General features: G+C 41.8%; 1 protein-coding gene across 1 annotated transcript in view; it reads right to left on the bottom strand.

Annotated features, from left to right (window-relative positions):
- Positions 1–16848, bottom strand: part of MCAM (melanoma cell adhesion molecule) — a 185652-nt gene that overhangs the window by 74901 nt on the left and 93903 nt on the right. The window contains exon 5 of the mRNA XM_073602541.1: positions 4076–4163. Within this exon, the coding sequence (XP_073458642.1) occupies positions 4076–4163 (88 nt within the window). The remainder of the gene's footprint in view (positions 1–4075; positions 4164–16848) is intronic.

Below are 16848 nucleotides of genomic sequence, written 5' to 3' on the forward strand. Positions count from 1 at the left end.
GGTCGTTGCAATATTTTATATCACACAGTATTTGTGCAGTGGTCTTTCAAACACAATTTTTTTGGAAAAAATACACTTCACTGAATGAGAAAAAACTAAACAGTAAAGTTACCCCAATTATTTTTGTATATTGTGAAAGATGATGTTACACCGAGTAATAAGATACCTAACATGTTATGCTTTAAAATTGCACGCACTCATGGAATGGCGACAAACTATGGTACTTAAAGCGGAGTTCTACCCATTTAAAAGTCAGCAGCTACAAAAAGTGTAGCTGCTGACTTTGAACAAACAGACACTCACCTGTCCCACGGTCCACACGCACACGAAGCCTCACTCCTCTCCCCGGCACCGACATTGTAACTGTGGGAGCTTGGCTGTGGCTTCACAGCCAGTCGCGCACTGCGCATGCACGAGCCACGTTGCGAATGGCCGTCAATCTTCTAAACCTGTGACGTGTCCCAGAAGATTGCAGGGCGGGAGGACGGAGAGGTGAACTTTCTTCCGGCGTTGCGGCGCCAGGGGAGGAAGTGGGAGCTGGGTGCCTGTCAAAACTGGGTACCCGCTCCCCCCAAAAAAAATTACATGTAAAATGTGACATGTCAGGTGGTCACCAGTACTTAAAGCGGAAGTTCCATTTTTGGGTGGAACTAGGCTTTAAAAAATCTCTATAGGCAACGCTTTAAACATTTTTATCGATTACCAGTTTAGCGTTACAGAGGTCTTTTTCCTAGAATTATTGATCTCGCTCTAACAATTGCGGCGATACCTCACATGGGTGATTTGAACACATTTGTGGGTGCGACCTACATATGTGGTTTCTTTAGTGCGCAAGCACACGGGCAGGGGTGCTGTTATTATTTTTACACTGTTCCTTTAAAAAGAAAATTCTGATCAATTGCCTTCACAAGGAACAACCCTTGTGACAGTAATAGGCAGTGACAGTACTCTTTATGGAGGTTCTCCATAAGACCCCAAACCCCTTGTCTTCACTTCAACGTTTTCAAAACTCATCAATCAGCATTTCGAATACCTTGGATTTTTTAAAATTGGTGCCGTTTGCTGCCGAGTTAACCGGAAGTGATGTTGTGATGTCGCTTCTGGGTTACTACATCGGACACCCGATCTAAGCCAATTCTGGCTATGTTCAGGACTCTGGCCAGCTGGCAGATGTGCCGGCTGGTTGTTTGGGTCTCCCGTTGGAATGGGAGACCCGGCGGAGCAGCGGAAGGGTGGGGACGTCCCCTCCCGCTGCTTGTGATAATGGCCAAGTGGCATATTTGGCAAGTACAGAATCACAGTATATATAAAATAATATGCAAAGTGGTTGGAGAGAAGCTTCAGAATGGCAAAGATGTTTTTATTACAAATGATGTGAGCAGACTGCAGACTTCCTCTTTAAGCAAATGTCTGGTGACTGGGATTGAGAAGATTTACTAGCATAACAGGGTTCTATTTACTGTCTACTCTTTGCACATCTTTTTTTTAGCAGATTTTGTAATGTGATTTAACTAGAAAAACACCTGTGTAGTTTAGGCCTCAAGTGTGGGCTTACTTTTTTTAGCTTCATCTTATTGCTTGTGAGCTGCTAGTACACACAGATATTTCCAGCCCTCGGAACAGTGCACCCTTTCTGTTAACCACTTCAATACGGGGCACATTCACCCCCTTCCTGCTCAGGCCAATTTTCAGTTTTCCGTGCTGTCGCATTTTCAATGACAATTGCACAGTCATGCAACACATGTACCCATATGAATTTTTCATCCTTTTTTCACACAAATAGCACTTTCTTCTGGTTGAATTTAATCACCACTGGGTTTTACATTTTTTGCTAAATAAACAAAAAAACATGTTTTTCTTTGTTTCCATTATAGAAGTTTGCAAATAAATAATCTTACTTCATAGATTTAGGCCAAACTGTATTCTGTTACATTTCTTTGGTGAAAATAACCCAGTAAGTGTTTATTATTTAGTCTGTAGGAAAGTTATAGGTTCCACAAACTATGGTATATATATCTCAAAAATTGTCCTGATGTACTGATGGCCTATCTCATATCTTGAGGCCAGACAATGCCAGGACAGTACAAATATCCCCCAAATTACCCCTTTTTGAAAAGTAGACAGTCCAGGGTATTTAGTAAGAGGCATGGTGAGTTTTTTGAAATTGTAATTTTTTGTCACAATTTTCTTTTTACATACTGTCACCAGTGCAGTACAGCATCATCATTTAACTGGTTTTCTATTTTTTTTCTTTTTTATTACATTTTTTCTACAATTTTTTTAAACACACTGTGACAAGAGCAATACAGTGTTACCATAGTAACATTGTACTACTTTGGGAAGTGATCAGGATATTTTTATTTTTATTTACACATTATGATTGCTTATACCAGTAAATTTCACTGGTATAAGGAACCATTTTTACTGAATGAAATTGATTCATTCAGTGTGTATTGTTGTGATTAGCTGTGATTGGCCACAGCTAATCACATGGTACAGATGGGCTGTGATTGGCCCTCTCTGTACCATGTGATCACTGCGACCAATCACAGCTAGCAACATAACTGTGCACAATTAATGGCATAAAAGCAACCCATCCATTGTTTACAATTGTCATGTGATTTGCTGTGATTGGTCACAGGGATCACATGGTACTGGCAGTGGGCCGGTACAACGATCGGTTATTGGCTGTGTCCGATGGAAAGCCGGTGATAGAACGCATCGGAGCACGGCCCCACACCCGAGCTTGAGCCGTGTTCTGGGAGGACACAATATGACTCCACCCTCCAACGACAAATGTTCCACCCAGCCAACATTTGATAATAGGCTGGGCGGCAAGTGGTTAAAATACAGGTACCTGTGGGAAGGCTATAGTCTTTTCTGGATTTTCTTGCCGACAATCTTGTCGGGATCCATCCCCTTTCCTTCCCAGCCCCTGGGCTGTCTGCTCTTCATAGACTTCACACAGCGCAGCTCCTCTCCACTCTCCCTCATCCTCCTAACACAACACACAGCTCAGTTCGGGTTCTCTTATTGACACCCTCTATCTGCATACTGTGTAGCTGAATTCTACGCTGTTTTTCCACCCGACAAACACTGTAAACAACTACACCACTCATGCTGACAGGGGGCCTCAACAAGCTACGGAAAATGTAATCTGTTGCAAACCCATTTTAACACAACTGAATGGCCTTTTACATTTTTTTTTATAAAGATTACTTCTATAAGCATCAATAGAAGAAAAAAAATACATAGTAAAGCTCATCCAATCATGCAGTTGCCATTATTGTTTAAAATACTGAACATATAAAAATACCAGTTCACGCAGGTTTATGTTCATTAAAATAATTACATTTAAAAATAGTAAAACTGGACACCAGGCAGATATGCAACTAGTTCAAGCAGTAGTATTTAGTCCAACTTGGTATCCATCTATCGCAATCTCCTGTACAGCAGAGCTAAGTCTTGGAAAGAGATAAGCAGCACAATGAACTAATTAGCCATGCTGTAGGGCTCATTTGCTAAGAAGGAGCATGTTGATAAGAGGAAAGATTGCCTCCCCTTTACTGTCCAATCACAGGCTGTGGTTATGGACAAGAGTCCATAGCAGTGAAATGTCAGGTCCCCAAAAGTGAAAAATGTGTGTGGCGCTCAGGCTCAATAGGGAGGCGGTATGTAGACAATGCATGCGCAGCTGCTACTAGAGTGCTGACAGGGGATGGAGCCCACCCTGGTTCCTGCAAAGGTTCAAGGAAAGAAAGGGTGACCCCTGGAAGTCGCCCATTTAGGGTGTCCTACTACGGTGAATGGAGTGGCAACCTCAGCCTGGATTTCAACCAGGCCACGCCCCCAACTCAATTCACTCCGCCCCCCTGGAGCTTAGTCATGGGGATCAAATGTTGTCTGGCAGGGCTGTGTAAATCTCATGAGTGAATGAACAGGAATACTTTTCAAAATCTTTGGGAAATAAAACAGTTTACATATACAGTATGTATTTTATATTTGTATTTCACTGTTTGCCTGGAGTTCAGTTTTATTACTGCACACATAACTGCATCATTATTTCAGTACATACCGTCTTTTCCATCTCTCAGAGGTCTGTCACTCTTATACCATTTGATAACAGGCACTGGGAAACCATTCTTACTTTCACAGGTACCGATCTGCAATAAAAGAACTGTGTCAGAGGGACGGTGTACTTTTTATGTATTCACATTTACAAAATGTTGCTGTAACATCTCAGATTTATAGCTGCAAATTTTTTTTTTTTTGTATAATTTACAATGTATGACGTGTATAGGCACACAAATATACAGTGGAGAAAATAATTACTGTATTTATTGGCGTATATCACTCACTTTTTCACCATGAAAATCGGGTGCAAATAGCGTGTGCGTGTTATACGCCAATACTTCAATTTTAGCTGCCTCTGAGGGGACAGGGAGGGTGGCGGGATGAGTGCCGTCAGATTAAATACAGTGAGAATCTCCTGTTTACTTGGCGGCCTCTGTAACAGAAAGTACCATCTCCAGGGGCGCCATTGGGCCACTGTTCTGTCTATCATAGGAGATTCTCACTGTATGTAATCTGTCGGCGCTTGTCCCGCCCCCCTCCCTGTCCCCTCTAGGCTGCAGATGGGCATCGATCAGGCTGCACTGATGGCAGTGGTGAGGCTGCTGCATTGATGGCAGTGGTGAGGCTGCTGCATTGATGGCAATGGCAAGGCTGTTACATTGATGGCAATGGTGAGGCTGCATTGATGTATACTAATGAGGCTGCATTGATGGCACTTGTGAGGCTGCAGATGGGCATTGATCAGGCTGCATTGATGGCATTGGTGAGGCTGCAGATGGGCACTGACCCTTATTTTGCTTCAAAGTTCCTTATTAAAAATTTTAGTTTTTTTCCTGAAACTTCCCTCTTAAAATTAATGTGCGTGTTATACGCCTGTGCGTGTTATACGCCGATAAATACGGTATTTAATCCCCTGCAGATTTAGTAAGGTTGCCCACTTACAAAGAAATGAAGGGTCTATCATTTTTATAATAGGTGTATTTTAAATGACAGACAGAATATCAACCAAAAATCCAGCAAAAAACCCACATAAAATAAATGCTATAAATTAAGTTGCAGTTCAGTGAGTAAAATAAGTATTTGAATACAAAGCAAAACATGACTTAGTACTTGGTGGAGAAACCTTTGTTGGCAAGCACAGAGGTAAGACGTTTCTTGTAGTTGGTGACCAGGTTTGCACACAGCTTAAGAGGGATTTTGGTACACTTTTTTTTTTTATTTTTCTACAGATCTTCTCTAAATCCTTAAATTATTATGCCATGTACACACGGTCAGATTTTCCGACTGAAAATTTTCAGCGCTTTTTGTCAGAAATTATGACCGTGTGTAGGCTCCATCAGACATTTTCCATCGGAATTACCGTCACACAAAATTTGAGATCTGGCTCTCAAATTTTCCCACAACAAAATCCGTTGTCGGAATTTCTGATCGTGTGTACACAATCCCGACACACAAAGTTCCACGCATGCTCGGAATCAGGCAGAAGAGCCGCACTGGCTATTGAACTTCATTTTTCTCAGCTCGTCGTACATGTTGTGTGTCACCGCGTTCTTGACGTTCGGAATTTCCGACAAGATTTGTGTGGCGGTGTGTTTGCAAGACATTTTGTTGTCGGAAAATCCTATCGTGTGTACAGAGCATTACAGTGCTTGTGCTGTAATTTGGCCCCCGTATCACCTGAAATACCTGGTTGATCCTGCCAGTTTCCGCTTGCCTCTCTGTAAACTGACCACTGTTTATCATGGCTGCTAAGACCTGACACCGTGGTCAGTTTACATGCATCCATCATCCTCAGCTCTCCTGTCTGCTCTACCCCCTCCCCTCCCTGCTTGTCTGCTCTGTGTGAAGTGCCCGCCCCTCCCCTCTTGCTGCTGAAATAACTTTGAAAATCTTATAGAACTCTCTGTGTCTCATTATGCTAGGTTCTCCTGTTTCTGTGATTTATAAAAAAGAAGCCGCTTATACCTGTTTTCAGAGTGCCGCTCACGTGACGGCTCTCTCCTCCTCTTCTCTTCTCATCCTGACTGATGTCAGCGGGGGAATCTCAGCCCCGCCCACTGCAGCTATCAGACAGGGAGCAGAGAGGCGACGCGTCACGTGAGCGTCAAGCGGCGCTCTGAAAACAGGTATAAACCGCATTTTTTTTATAAATCACAGAGACAGAAGAAGCTAGCATAACAAGACACAGAGGAATATATAAAGTTAACAGAGTGGGTTAACAACCACTTTAAGGTTCTTGGCTGTCTTTCGACACACATTTTCTATAGGATTAAGGTCTGGAGACTGACTAGGCCACTCCATGACCTTAATGTGCTTCTTCTTGAGCCACTCCTTTGTTGCCTTGGCAGTATGTTTTGGGTCATTGTTATGCTGGAAGACCCATCCATGACTGATCTTCAGTGTGCTGGCTGAGGGAAGAAGGTTCTCTTCCAAGATTTTACAATACATGGCCCCCGTCCATTGGCCCCTCAATGTAGCAAAGTCGGCCTGTCCCTCTAGCGAATCAATCAATCCAGGGAGAGAAACAGCCTCAGAGCATCATGTTTCCACCCCCGTGCTTGACTGTAGTGAAAGTGTTCTTAGGGTCATAATCACCATTTTTATACCTCCAAACTCTGCGAGTCGAGTAAATGCCAAAGAGCTCAATTTTGTTCTCATTTGATCACAGCAGTTTCTCTCAATCCTTCTCTGAATCATTTAGTTGTTCATTGGCATGATTGTACATGTGCCTGCTTGAGGAATGGGACTCGCCATGTTTGGCAGAAAAAAAATGCAGACTATGACCCTAAGAACACCATCCCTACAGTCAAGCACGAAGGTTGAAAAAGTATGCTTTGGGGCTGTTTATCTGCTAAAGGTACAGGCCTTTGCCGCATTGAGGAGTCAATGGATGGGGCCATGTATTGTAAAATTTTGGATGAGAACCTTCTTCCCTCAGCCAGAACACTGAAGATGGGTCATGGATGGGACTTTCAGCATGACAATGACCCAAAACATACTGCCAAGACAACAAAGGAGTGGTTTAAGCACATTAACCCTTTCGCTGCCACGCCCTGTGCTCCATTTTTACCCTCAGGTGGCCAGACTATTTTTGCAATTTTTCCTTTGCTTTTTTATTTTTCACTTATAGCTTTCAAAGTTTGTAAAAGACCCCCCAAACAATATATTTTCTGAAAGCACATGACCAGTAGAATAAAAAGAAGGCGCTAATGATTTCTAAGGTCCCATGATAAATGTTTATCAAAACAATATTTTTACGAAAAATCCACTAAAATCATGATTAGCTGATAAATATACAGCAAATTTTACAAAATTCATACTAAATATAAAAGCTTAACCTGTATTGAGTTAATAGATAACAAATATTTGTAATTTTTCCATTCCATTCATCCTTTTTGCGAAATGGTGAAAAACGAACATGCGCAAAAATGTAAATATCCAAATTTATCAAAAAATCTGAAGGTTTTCATTTTTCCCTTACAGCTTTCAGGATTTGTGAAAGACCACCAAAACCATATATTTTCTTAAAAGCATATGACCTCTAGAATAAAAAGAAGGTGCTACTGATTTTTTAGACCCTGTGGTATTTGCGCAAATGTTTATCAAACCAATATATTCGCAAAAAATACACTAAAACCATTATTAGCATATAGAAACACAGCTAATTTTACAAAATTCCTGCTAAATCTCTACTAAATATAAAAGCTTAATGTGTATGGAGTTAATAAATAACAAATATTTGTAAATTTTAAGTTGCGCCTTTTTGCAAAATGGTGAAAATCGAAAAGTACCCAAACATTTCTCTAACAATCTGGAGGTTTTCATTTTTCACTTACAGCTTTCGGAATTTGCAAAAGACCCCCCAAACCATACATTTTCTGAAAGCACATGACCAGTAGAATAAAAAGAAGGTGCTACTGATTTTTAAGGTGGCGCGATATTTGCGCAAATGTTTATCAAATTAATATTTTCGCTAAAAAATACACTAAAATCATTAATACTGTACATAAACACAACATAACAACATTCCTGCTAAATTGCTACTAAAGCATCGTTCACATATGGCAAATTAAAGTGTACACCCATGGGGGACCATGTTTACCTGCACAGGGATGCACAGGTTTTCCCACAGGCATAGCTGCTGTTCCCAATCTGACATTCGTGTGGGTGTGGGTACATGACCCCAAATGCAGACAATGTGAGCTCAGGGACATGCATGCGGACCTACATGGATGTAAAATTGGAGCAATGGGTCTGTTCGTGCAGGTGCTACATCCCAAATGACATCAATGGGACTGCCTGCACAGAGATGCATGGAACACCTGTGCATCCCTGTAAAGGTACGCTGTTTATGCCCTGTGTGAACAAGGCCTTAGGCCCCTTTCACACAAGCAAACTGATTGGGTCTGCCTGTCCGTTTTTTCACAGACGGGTCCAATCGGACCACCCATTGTTCTCTATGGAGAGGCTGATGCAAATGGACATGTGTCCTTTTACACCCGCTTGCATTCGATCCAGTCCAGTCTGCTAAAAACAGACGGATGGGGATTCTATTCCCCATCCATCTAGCAGATCGGATCGGCTGGTATCAGCAGGAAATGGACAGGTGGTCCATTTCCATCCGACCGCACCATAGAGAACAGCGGACCGTGTCTGTGTCCGCTCTGCATTAGCGGAGCGGACACGGACCTGTCATCTGCCTGCTCAGCAGGGATCAGCAGACAGATCCCCCGCTGAGCAGGTGGATCTGCTTCGTGCATTAGGGGAGTTTGTATGATTTTTTTTTTCAAGCCGCATAATTAGAGCCTGCGGCTCTAATTGGCTTGAAAAAGTTTGGCCTCGGGGCGCAGAGCATTGCACCCCGAACCCACCCACTTGTGACAATAGCGAAGTAATATTAGCTATTGTCTTCCGGCTTCTCCTCCTGGCCAATCGGGATGGATTGGGTTGGCCGGGAGGAAAGCTGAGGAAGCCATGGAGGGGTGTGGGGTGGGGGGGGCCGTCACCGCGGAGGGGTGAGTGCGGGCTGACCTGGGTGGTCTTCTATGTTTGATGTTTGTTGTTTTTCTTTATTTTCTTTTTACTTTTTACATTTTTTTTTTTTTTTACTTTGGTGAGATATAAGAGGTCTAAACAGACCCCCATATCTCTTTTTTTGAGACAGAGAAAAGTACTGAAGATAGTCCCTTTCTCTGTAGCACTTTACATGAATGAATGTAATAGAGATTCCATTGATTCATGAAATGACAGTCTGATACATTGTAACACTTGCGGTTACAATGATCAGCTGTCAGTGGATATAGCAGTGATTGCTGCCTATATCCATTGTATAGGGAGGGGGGGTTTGGTATACACATGTATACCTAGCCCCCCCAAGCCACAACTTCACCCCCCCCCCCAGCGATCTCCAGCCTGACAGATCAGGAGATCTGTGCAGGGAGAAGCTGCAGGCGGAGGGAGGGAAGGAGGGATGCCGCTCAGGGCGGCCATGGATTGGGGGCATCAGAGGTATTGGGGGGACACATCTGGACCCCCCCAAGCTCCATGCAGCACCTGAAGCCGGTGGGAGTGGCAGAGGAGGGATGCCAGCTAATGATGGTGGCTGTGAGGAGCAGGTTTGTTGGGGGAGGGGGGGTTGGAACGGGTGGAGGGTGGGTAATTAGTGTTGGTGGAGAAGAAGGGCGGTGAAGGGGATGAGAGTGGGGGGAGCAGTTAAAAGTGGAAGTTAGCAGCAGGAGGTGGAGAGGCAGGGGACAGGGAGGCGACGGCGTGTGTGTGTAGGGGTTAATAACTCTGATCAGCGGGTTGTAATCCGCTGATCAGAGTTAAAGAATTGTTCAGCAGAGTCTGATATAAGCTTATGATCATTAAAGTGACCATAAGCTTATAGGAGAGGGAGATATGAGGTCCTTGCTGGCACTTTTTAGGTCCGTGCGACATGCGGACCTGGCAGAGAAAGGGTTAATACCTGCAATGTTAAAGCATAATGTGCTGGTATGGTATCATTATCAGTAATCAGCATGAATTCATGAAGAATCGCTCTTTCCAAACCAATCTATTAACCTTCTATGAGGAGGTGAGCTGCCATCTAGATAAAGGAAGGCCCGAAGACGTGGTGTATCTGGATTTTGCAAAAGCATTTGACACAGTTCCCCATAAACGTTTACTGTACCAAGTAAGGATCGTTTCCAAGGACCATAGGGTGAGTACATGGATTGAAAACAGGCTACAAGGGCGGGTTCAGAGGGTGATGATAAAAAGGGAGTATTCGGAATGTCAGAGGTGGGTAGTGGGGTTCCCCAGGGTTCTGTGCTGGGACGAATCCTATTAAATTTGTTCATAAACGACCTGGAGGATGGGATAAACAGTTCAATCTCTGTATTTGCGGTTAACACTAAGCTAAGCAGGGCAATAACTTCTCCGCAGGATGTGAAAACCTTGCAAGAAGATCAAGATCAATTGGGGGAATCAAGGATGGAAAGGGACCTAGGGCTCCCAGTAGACGATAGGCTCAGCAATGGCATGCAATGCCAAGCTGCTGCTAACAAAGCAAACAGAATATTGGCATGCATTAAACAGGGGATTAACTCCAGGAATAAAGCGATAATTCTCCCACTCTACAAGACTCTGGTCCGGCCTCACCCGAATTATACTGTCCAGTTCTGGGCACCAGTCCTCAGGAAGAATGTGCTGGAAATGGAGCGAGTACAAAGAAGGGCAAAAAAGCTAATAAAGGGTCTGGAGGATATTAGTTATGAGGAAAGGTTGCGAGCACTGAACTTATTCTCTCTGAAGTAGAGGCATTTGAGAGGGGATATGATTTCATTTTACAAATACCATACTGGTGAAGCCACAATAGGGATAAAACTTTTTAGCGGAAGGGAGATTAATAAGACACGTGGCCACTCACTAAAATTAGAAGAAAAGAGGTTTAACCTTAAACTGCGTAGAGGGTTCTTTACTGTAAGAGCGGCAAGGATGTGGAATTCCCTTCCACAGGTGGGGGTCTCAACGGGGAGCATCGATAGTTTCAAAAAACTATTAGATAAGCACCTGAACGACCACAACATACAGGGATATACAATGTAATACTGACATATAATCACACACATAGGTTGGACTTGATGAACTTTTTTCTTTTTTCAACCTCATCTACTATGCAACTATGTAAGTCCTCTTCCTATAATGGAGGAGAGCACTGGTAAATATTGGCATTAAAATATAAAAAAATCCAGGAGATTCATTAATTAATGAGGATTGTGTAAAACTACAACCAAAGACAGCCTAATTTTTGGTAAAGCTATCATGGTAGTCCTGGGATTAAGTTTACAAGCCAACAAAGTTCTAGGCTTATCCCCCTGGGTGAAAAATCAAAGTTTGTTCCATCTCAAAGTACATTCTGCCTGAGCTGTAGGGCATAATTTAATTCTGTGTTTTTTTTTAATTTTATTTTATTAAGGTTTTCAAATATAGAGAAAAAAAAAAACAGAGCTTAAATTTACAATAGACAAAGAAGTTCCATTATGAGACGTTACATACATTTAAGATACAATGTCTGCTTAATGATTGCCAAGGGTATACCCCCCTTTACCCAAATACTATATAAGAGATCAATCGTATATAAGACAATGCCTGTTACCTCTGCAACCACCTCGTGGAATTACGCAAGGGTATTGAGGAAGAGGAGGCCACAGTCAATGTCAGGTCGGACTTTAGATCTTCTATGTTCCTGTTTGTGCCAAGGGCCAAACATAGTTGATCGGAAGGCTGGTAAAAAATCTGGTGTTCCAAAGAAGGAAGTCATAGGGCCCCGATAGTTTTAAATTTTAAAAATAGCTATTGCACAATCCCATATTTTAAGTGTTTGGCGAGTAAGATCAGCCAGAGTTGAGGGGCCCTTGCGAAGAGCGGGTGAGATCCATGGAAGGGCAGAAAGATTCATGTGGCCCTCCAGTTGTACCCATAACTTCAACGAGGGATGATGGAACCAATCAAGAATATCTGAAAATATTACTGAATTATGGTAGATAGCGATATCAGGTAACCCTGATATCGATGCTTCAGGAGAGATAATGTCCTAAGACAAATTCTGGGTCAGGCTGAATTCCAAATAAAGTTTGAAAACATCCGTGGCAGTTCTCTAAAAAACAGGACCGGGAGGTGAATAGGAATAGTTTGGAATAAATATAAGAGGCAAGGAAGAATATCCATCTTAAGAATGTTGATTCAAGTGAGCCATGAGAATCTAAGAAGTGTAGGAGGGCAAGTCCAACTGAATTTTATAAAGCAATGGGAGAAAGTTTAAAGAGTATTTTTGTGAAGCAGAAGCTGATATCTGGATCCCTAAATAGCAAATAAAAGAGGGGCAGATCTTAAAAGGAAAATTTGTTGAGAGTTGCGTTATAGTCATTTGCGATAGAGAAATATTGAGGAGCTCCATTTTACTATAGTTAACCTTGAAGTTACTGACTTCATCAAATCTCTGGAATTCCAGAAGTATTGAGGGAAGGGAAGTATGTGGTTGTGCTACAAACAAATGCAGGTCATCTGCAAATAAAGCCATCTTTGCATGAAGAGGGCCCACCGAAACACCCGTGATGTTTGGGTTCTGTCGCAAGGCAATTGCCAGATGTTCCATTGTAAGGACATATAGAAGGGGAGATAGAGGGCATCCCTGACATGTTCCATTATAAATTGGAAACGCAGGAGACAAGGACCCATTCACTCTGATTCTGGCTGATGGAGACGTAGAGGGACATAATTCATGAAATCATATAGGGGCCTAGACCAATCTGTTCAAGCGAGAGTCGTAGAAATTCCCAGCTAACGCGTTTGAACGCTTTTTCAGCGTCGACCGCTAATAGGCAAAGAGGAATATCTCGAGTACGTGCGTAATTCAACAGCAGGAGGGTTTTGAGTGTTTGTGCAGGGGGGGGGGGGGTCTTTTTCTGGTTCGGGATAAGTGAAATATGTGCCTCCAAAGTTTGCTTTGGAAAGATGGAGCCATTTGCTAAAGAGTTAACCTCCCTGGCGGTATGATTATGTCTGATTTTTGATTGTTGAATTTTTGAATGTTTTGCATGGAAATTTGGCGTTTTATATTGTAGGCCTGTAATTCTTAGGAATAACTCACTTAAATCTGTCCAAACAAGAGTCTAGTAGACATCCCGGGTATGATAAAGTTTGAAATATGAAATTATAAATTATAATCTAATAAATAACTATAAATAATTATAAAAAATAATAATATAATAATAATACATTTTATTGAAAAATGTAATCAAATCAAAAACACTGAAATTCGCAGAATCGTCGCTGTTCGCCACTTTCAGTGTCTGATGACGAATTTCCCCACGAATCACTATCGCTCAATTCTGCAAGTGATTCTAATTCACTATCGCTGTTTTCTAGCTGGTCTAAAACCACTTTTGACATAGAGGGACGCTTCTTGGATGCAATGGACGTTCTCAAGTTTCCAGGCAGAAAGAACAGTATATATAATATAAAAGAGCAGGCAGGGCACTGGACAAAACTGATGTGAAATGATTTGATACAGTAATGTAATCTAAAGATTACAGTGTATTATGTGTGTGTATGTGTTTTGTACTTTTTTGATTTTGCTGCAGGGCTCCGCCTCCATGTTTCGCAATGCTCGCAGGCAACAGAGCCAGGAACAGTAATACATCGGGCTGAGGAATCCGGCGGAGGACACAGCGGGAGGACATCGCAGGATCCTGGGGACAAGGTAAATAACCTGTACCAGGATACTGCGATGCAATCCCGAGTCTGGCTCGGGGTTTCCGCTTTTGGTAATGAACATTCAACCCGAGCCACACTCGGGAATACCGCAAGGGAGGTTAAATATCCTGGTGTGAATTTTTTTTATTGTTTCTTAGACTATGACTGATATTCTTTAGATTTACTCAGTATTAAATAATCATTGTTTTTAAAAAAATCTAGACAATAGTTGTAATATGCAGTATATCCACCATACGCTACCCTTGTGTGCAGAGCAGTTAACAAGAAGGGGTGTGAACTCTGCTTTATTCATACAAACATATTCTGTGATCTAGATAGAGATATCACTACAGAAGGTTTAATTTCTCAAAAGGGACTTATGTGGTCTCCAACTAAAATGAGCAGGCTTTAAGTACAATCCTGAAAGATGAATCATAACCAAGTCACCATCTGACCACAACGTAGATAGTATTTGTGCACTGGTTACCAACGGGATTAAGTGCGTGGGTACAAAAATGGTTTATTGAAGGGTACTACCTATGTACAGCAAAATGGAAAGTACCATCCCTTATAAAGAGGTTCTTCTCTCTCCATATATCTAATAGATAAAATTGGTACAGCAATTCAGACAATGGCTAACTTTCTTTAATGTATTTAGAAAGTTTTACCTTATTACATAATGCTAAACAGAGCACATAGACCCAGTCACATCATTCTCTGTCAATCAAGAAGCTTTTTAATCTAATCTAAAACAATAATACATACTCAAAGCCAATTATGACCAAACCAGTATGTTTACTCATCAATAAGACAACTCCCAACAATGCCAGCTGTGCAATGGAAAACACAAACCCTCTTCTCCTAACTACACTCTTAGCAGTAGGACCAATCATGAATGCTGTTTAAAGACTTACATATCTCTCCCATCTACTGCATCACAGTAAAGGTAGGGGAATCTCCCTCATGGGACACAACAGTAATAACATTCTGACAAGGTTGCGCACACTTCCCCATTGTACTAGATGATTTGCTGCCTGTGTCCCCATACATAGAATTTTCCATCAATTTCTGTTCTATCAGACATCCATCAAATTTACAGAATACAGTGAGGAAATAATTATTTGATCCCCTGCAGATTTGTAAGTTTGCCCAAATACAAAGTGTGAAAAAAGTGTAGCGCTTTATCCCAAATAGAATTGAAAGACTATTATAAGAGTACCTTACTATACAAAAGGGTACACATAAAGTGCATTTAGATTCAAATAAATCAATATATGAACTATAATAAACGTGAATAGGGTCAATAAACCATGAAATAACTGAGTACATAAATATAAAATGTGAATAAGGAGACCAGAGCTAGCAAGTACGTTATAGGATGTAACAAGTCCAAATAATAAAGTCCAAGGATAATCCGAGACACACTAAGACAGATAGTCATACGACGTTGATATTTCAAAAAACCTGTGATATCAAATGGGCCACCACCAATAAACAAAAGGAGGCTTACCAGATGTCGATGACCTGGAGAGGCTTACGCGCCCCAAGTCATATAGGCTTATAAGTCAACTGACTTAATGGATATCAAAACGAGCTGGCACGACAGATCTTGAGTCAGACCACCGACTTGGCACCGACGTTTAGGACATTCAATTTGAAGATTGTACTCCAATAAGGTTAAAACTTGATGTTCAAACCTACACACATATACCGCTCTCGCTCCTGTACTTACTAAGCCTACTTTGACGATCCTCTTACATGTGAGTTTTTTACCTTTTTATAAATAAACCCTATTCAAACGGTATCACGCTATGGAAATTTTTCATTTATTTCTGCATGATATCTGAACATCGAGTTTTTGATATCACAACTTTTTGGAATATCAACGCCGTATGACTATCTGTCTTAGTGTGTCTTCAAGTCCAAGCTTCAAGCTAAGAAACCTTAAGGATTTAGAGAAGATCTGTAAAGAAGAGTGGACCAAAATCCCTCCTAAGATGTGTGCAAACCTGGTCACCAACTACAAGAAACTTCTTACCTCGGTGTTTGCCAACAAGGGTTTCTCCACCAAGTACTAAGTCACGTTTTGCTTGGGGATTAAATACTTATTTTACTCACTGAACTGCAACTCAATTCATAACATTTGTATCGTGTTTTTTTCTAGATTTTTGGTTGATATTCGGTCTCTATCATTTAAGATACACTTATGATAAAATTATAGACCCTTCAATTCTTTGTAAGTGGGCAAACTTACAAAATCTGCAGAAGATCAAATAATTATTTTCCCCACTGTAACTCTCATTTCTTATTCTGGCTAACACACAGCAATATAAAGTTGTCTAACCTTCCAACACTCAATCTAAATAATAAAAACATTGTTTGGGCTGTAGTTGGGTTTTTAAATTTGAATGACTATATTTGCCTTCAAGTCACTTTCCAACTCATTCTGAGCCTGACCTTATCCATGAACACTTTCCAAGCAGTGTTCTCCACAACACCACCAATCCAATAATATTATTCTGTTCTCTCATAATCCCGATCCCAAGCATTACTACAAGATTTCTCCCCTACAACTTCAATTCTCTGCATATCCCTTTCTCATGCTATCCATTTCATTTAGGCATGTACTGCAGTCTTTAGATTAACGTTCTCAGTTCCTCATGCTAAGAGGATATTAAAGCAGAAGTGTGACCTTCATACTTACTTCCATGCTGCAGCATCACTGTCGAGATGCAGCTGTTTCGCACACCGGGAAGAACTGAGCAATCATATTTCCCCTGACTGCTCAATTCTTGGTCCGCTCCAAGCGGAGACCAGTGACTGTCAGTTACTGCTCTCTGCTCTGCTACTCCAGCTCTGCCAGCTGGGAAGGGGGCGGGTGGGCATAGCTGGCTCTGGCTCTCAGCTGTGCAATGATAGATGGAGCCTGCTATCAGTCAGGCAGCTGAGTAGATCCCGACAGTATTGTTGAGATCCTTCCAGAGTCTGCCTCGGCTCTGCCCTGTCAGTTAATAGCAGGCAACAACTAGCTATAAG

Source organism: Aquarana catesbeiana, linkage group LG10, assembly GCF_042186555.1.
Source record: "Aquarana catesbeiana isolate 2022-GZ linkage group LG10, ASM4218655v1, whole genome shotgun sequence".
Lineage (NCBI taxonomy): Eukaryota > Metazoa > Chordata > Amphibia > Anura > Ranidae > Aquarana > Aquarana catesbeiana.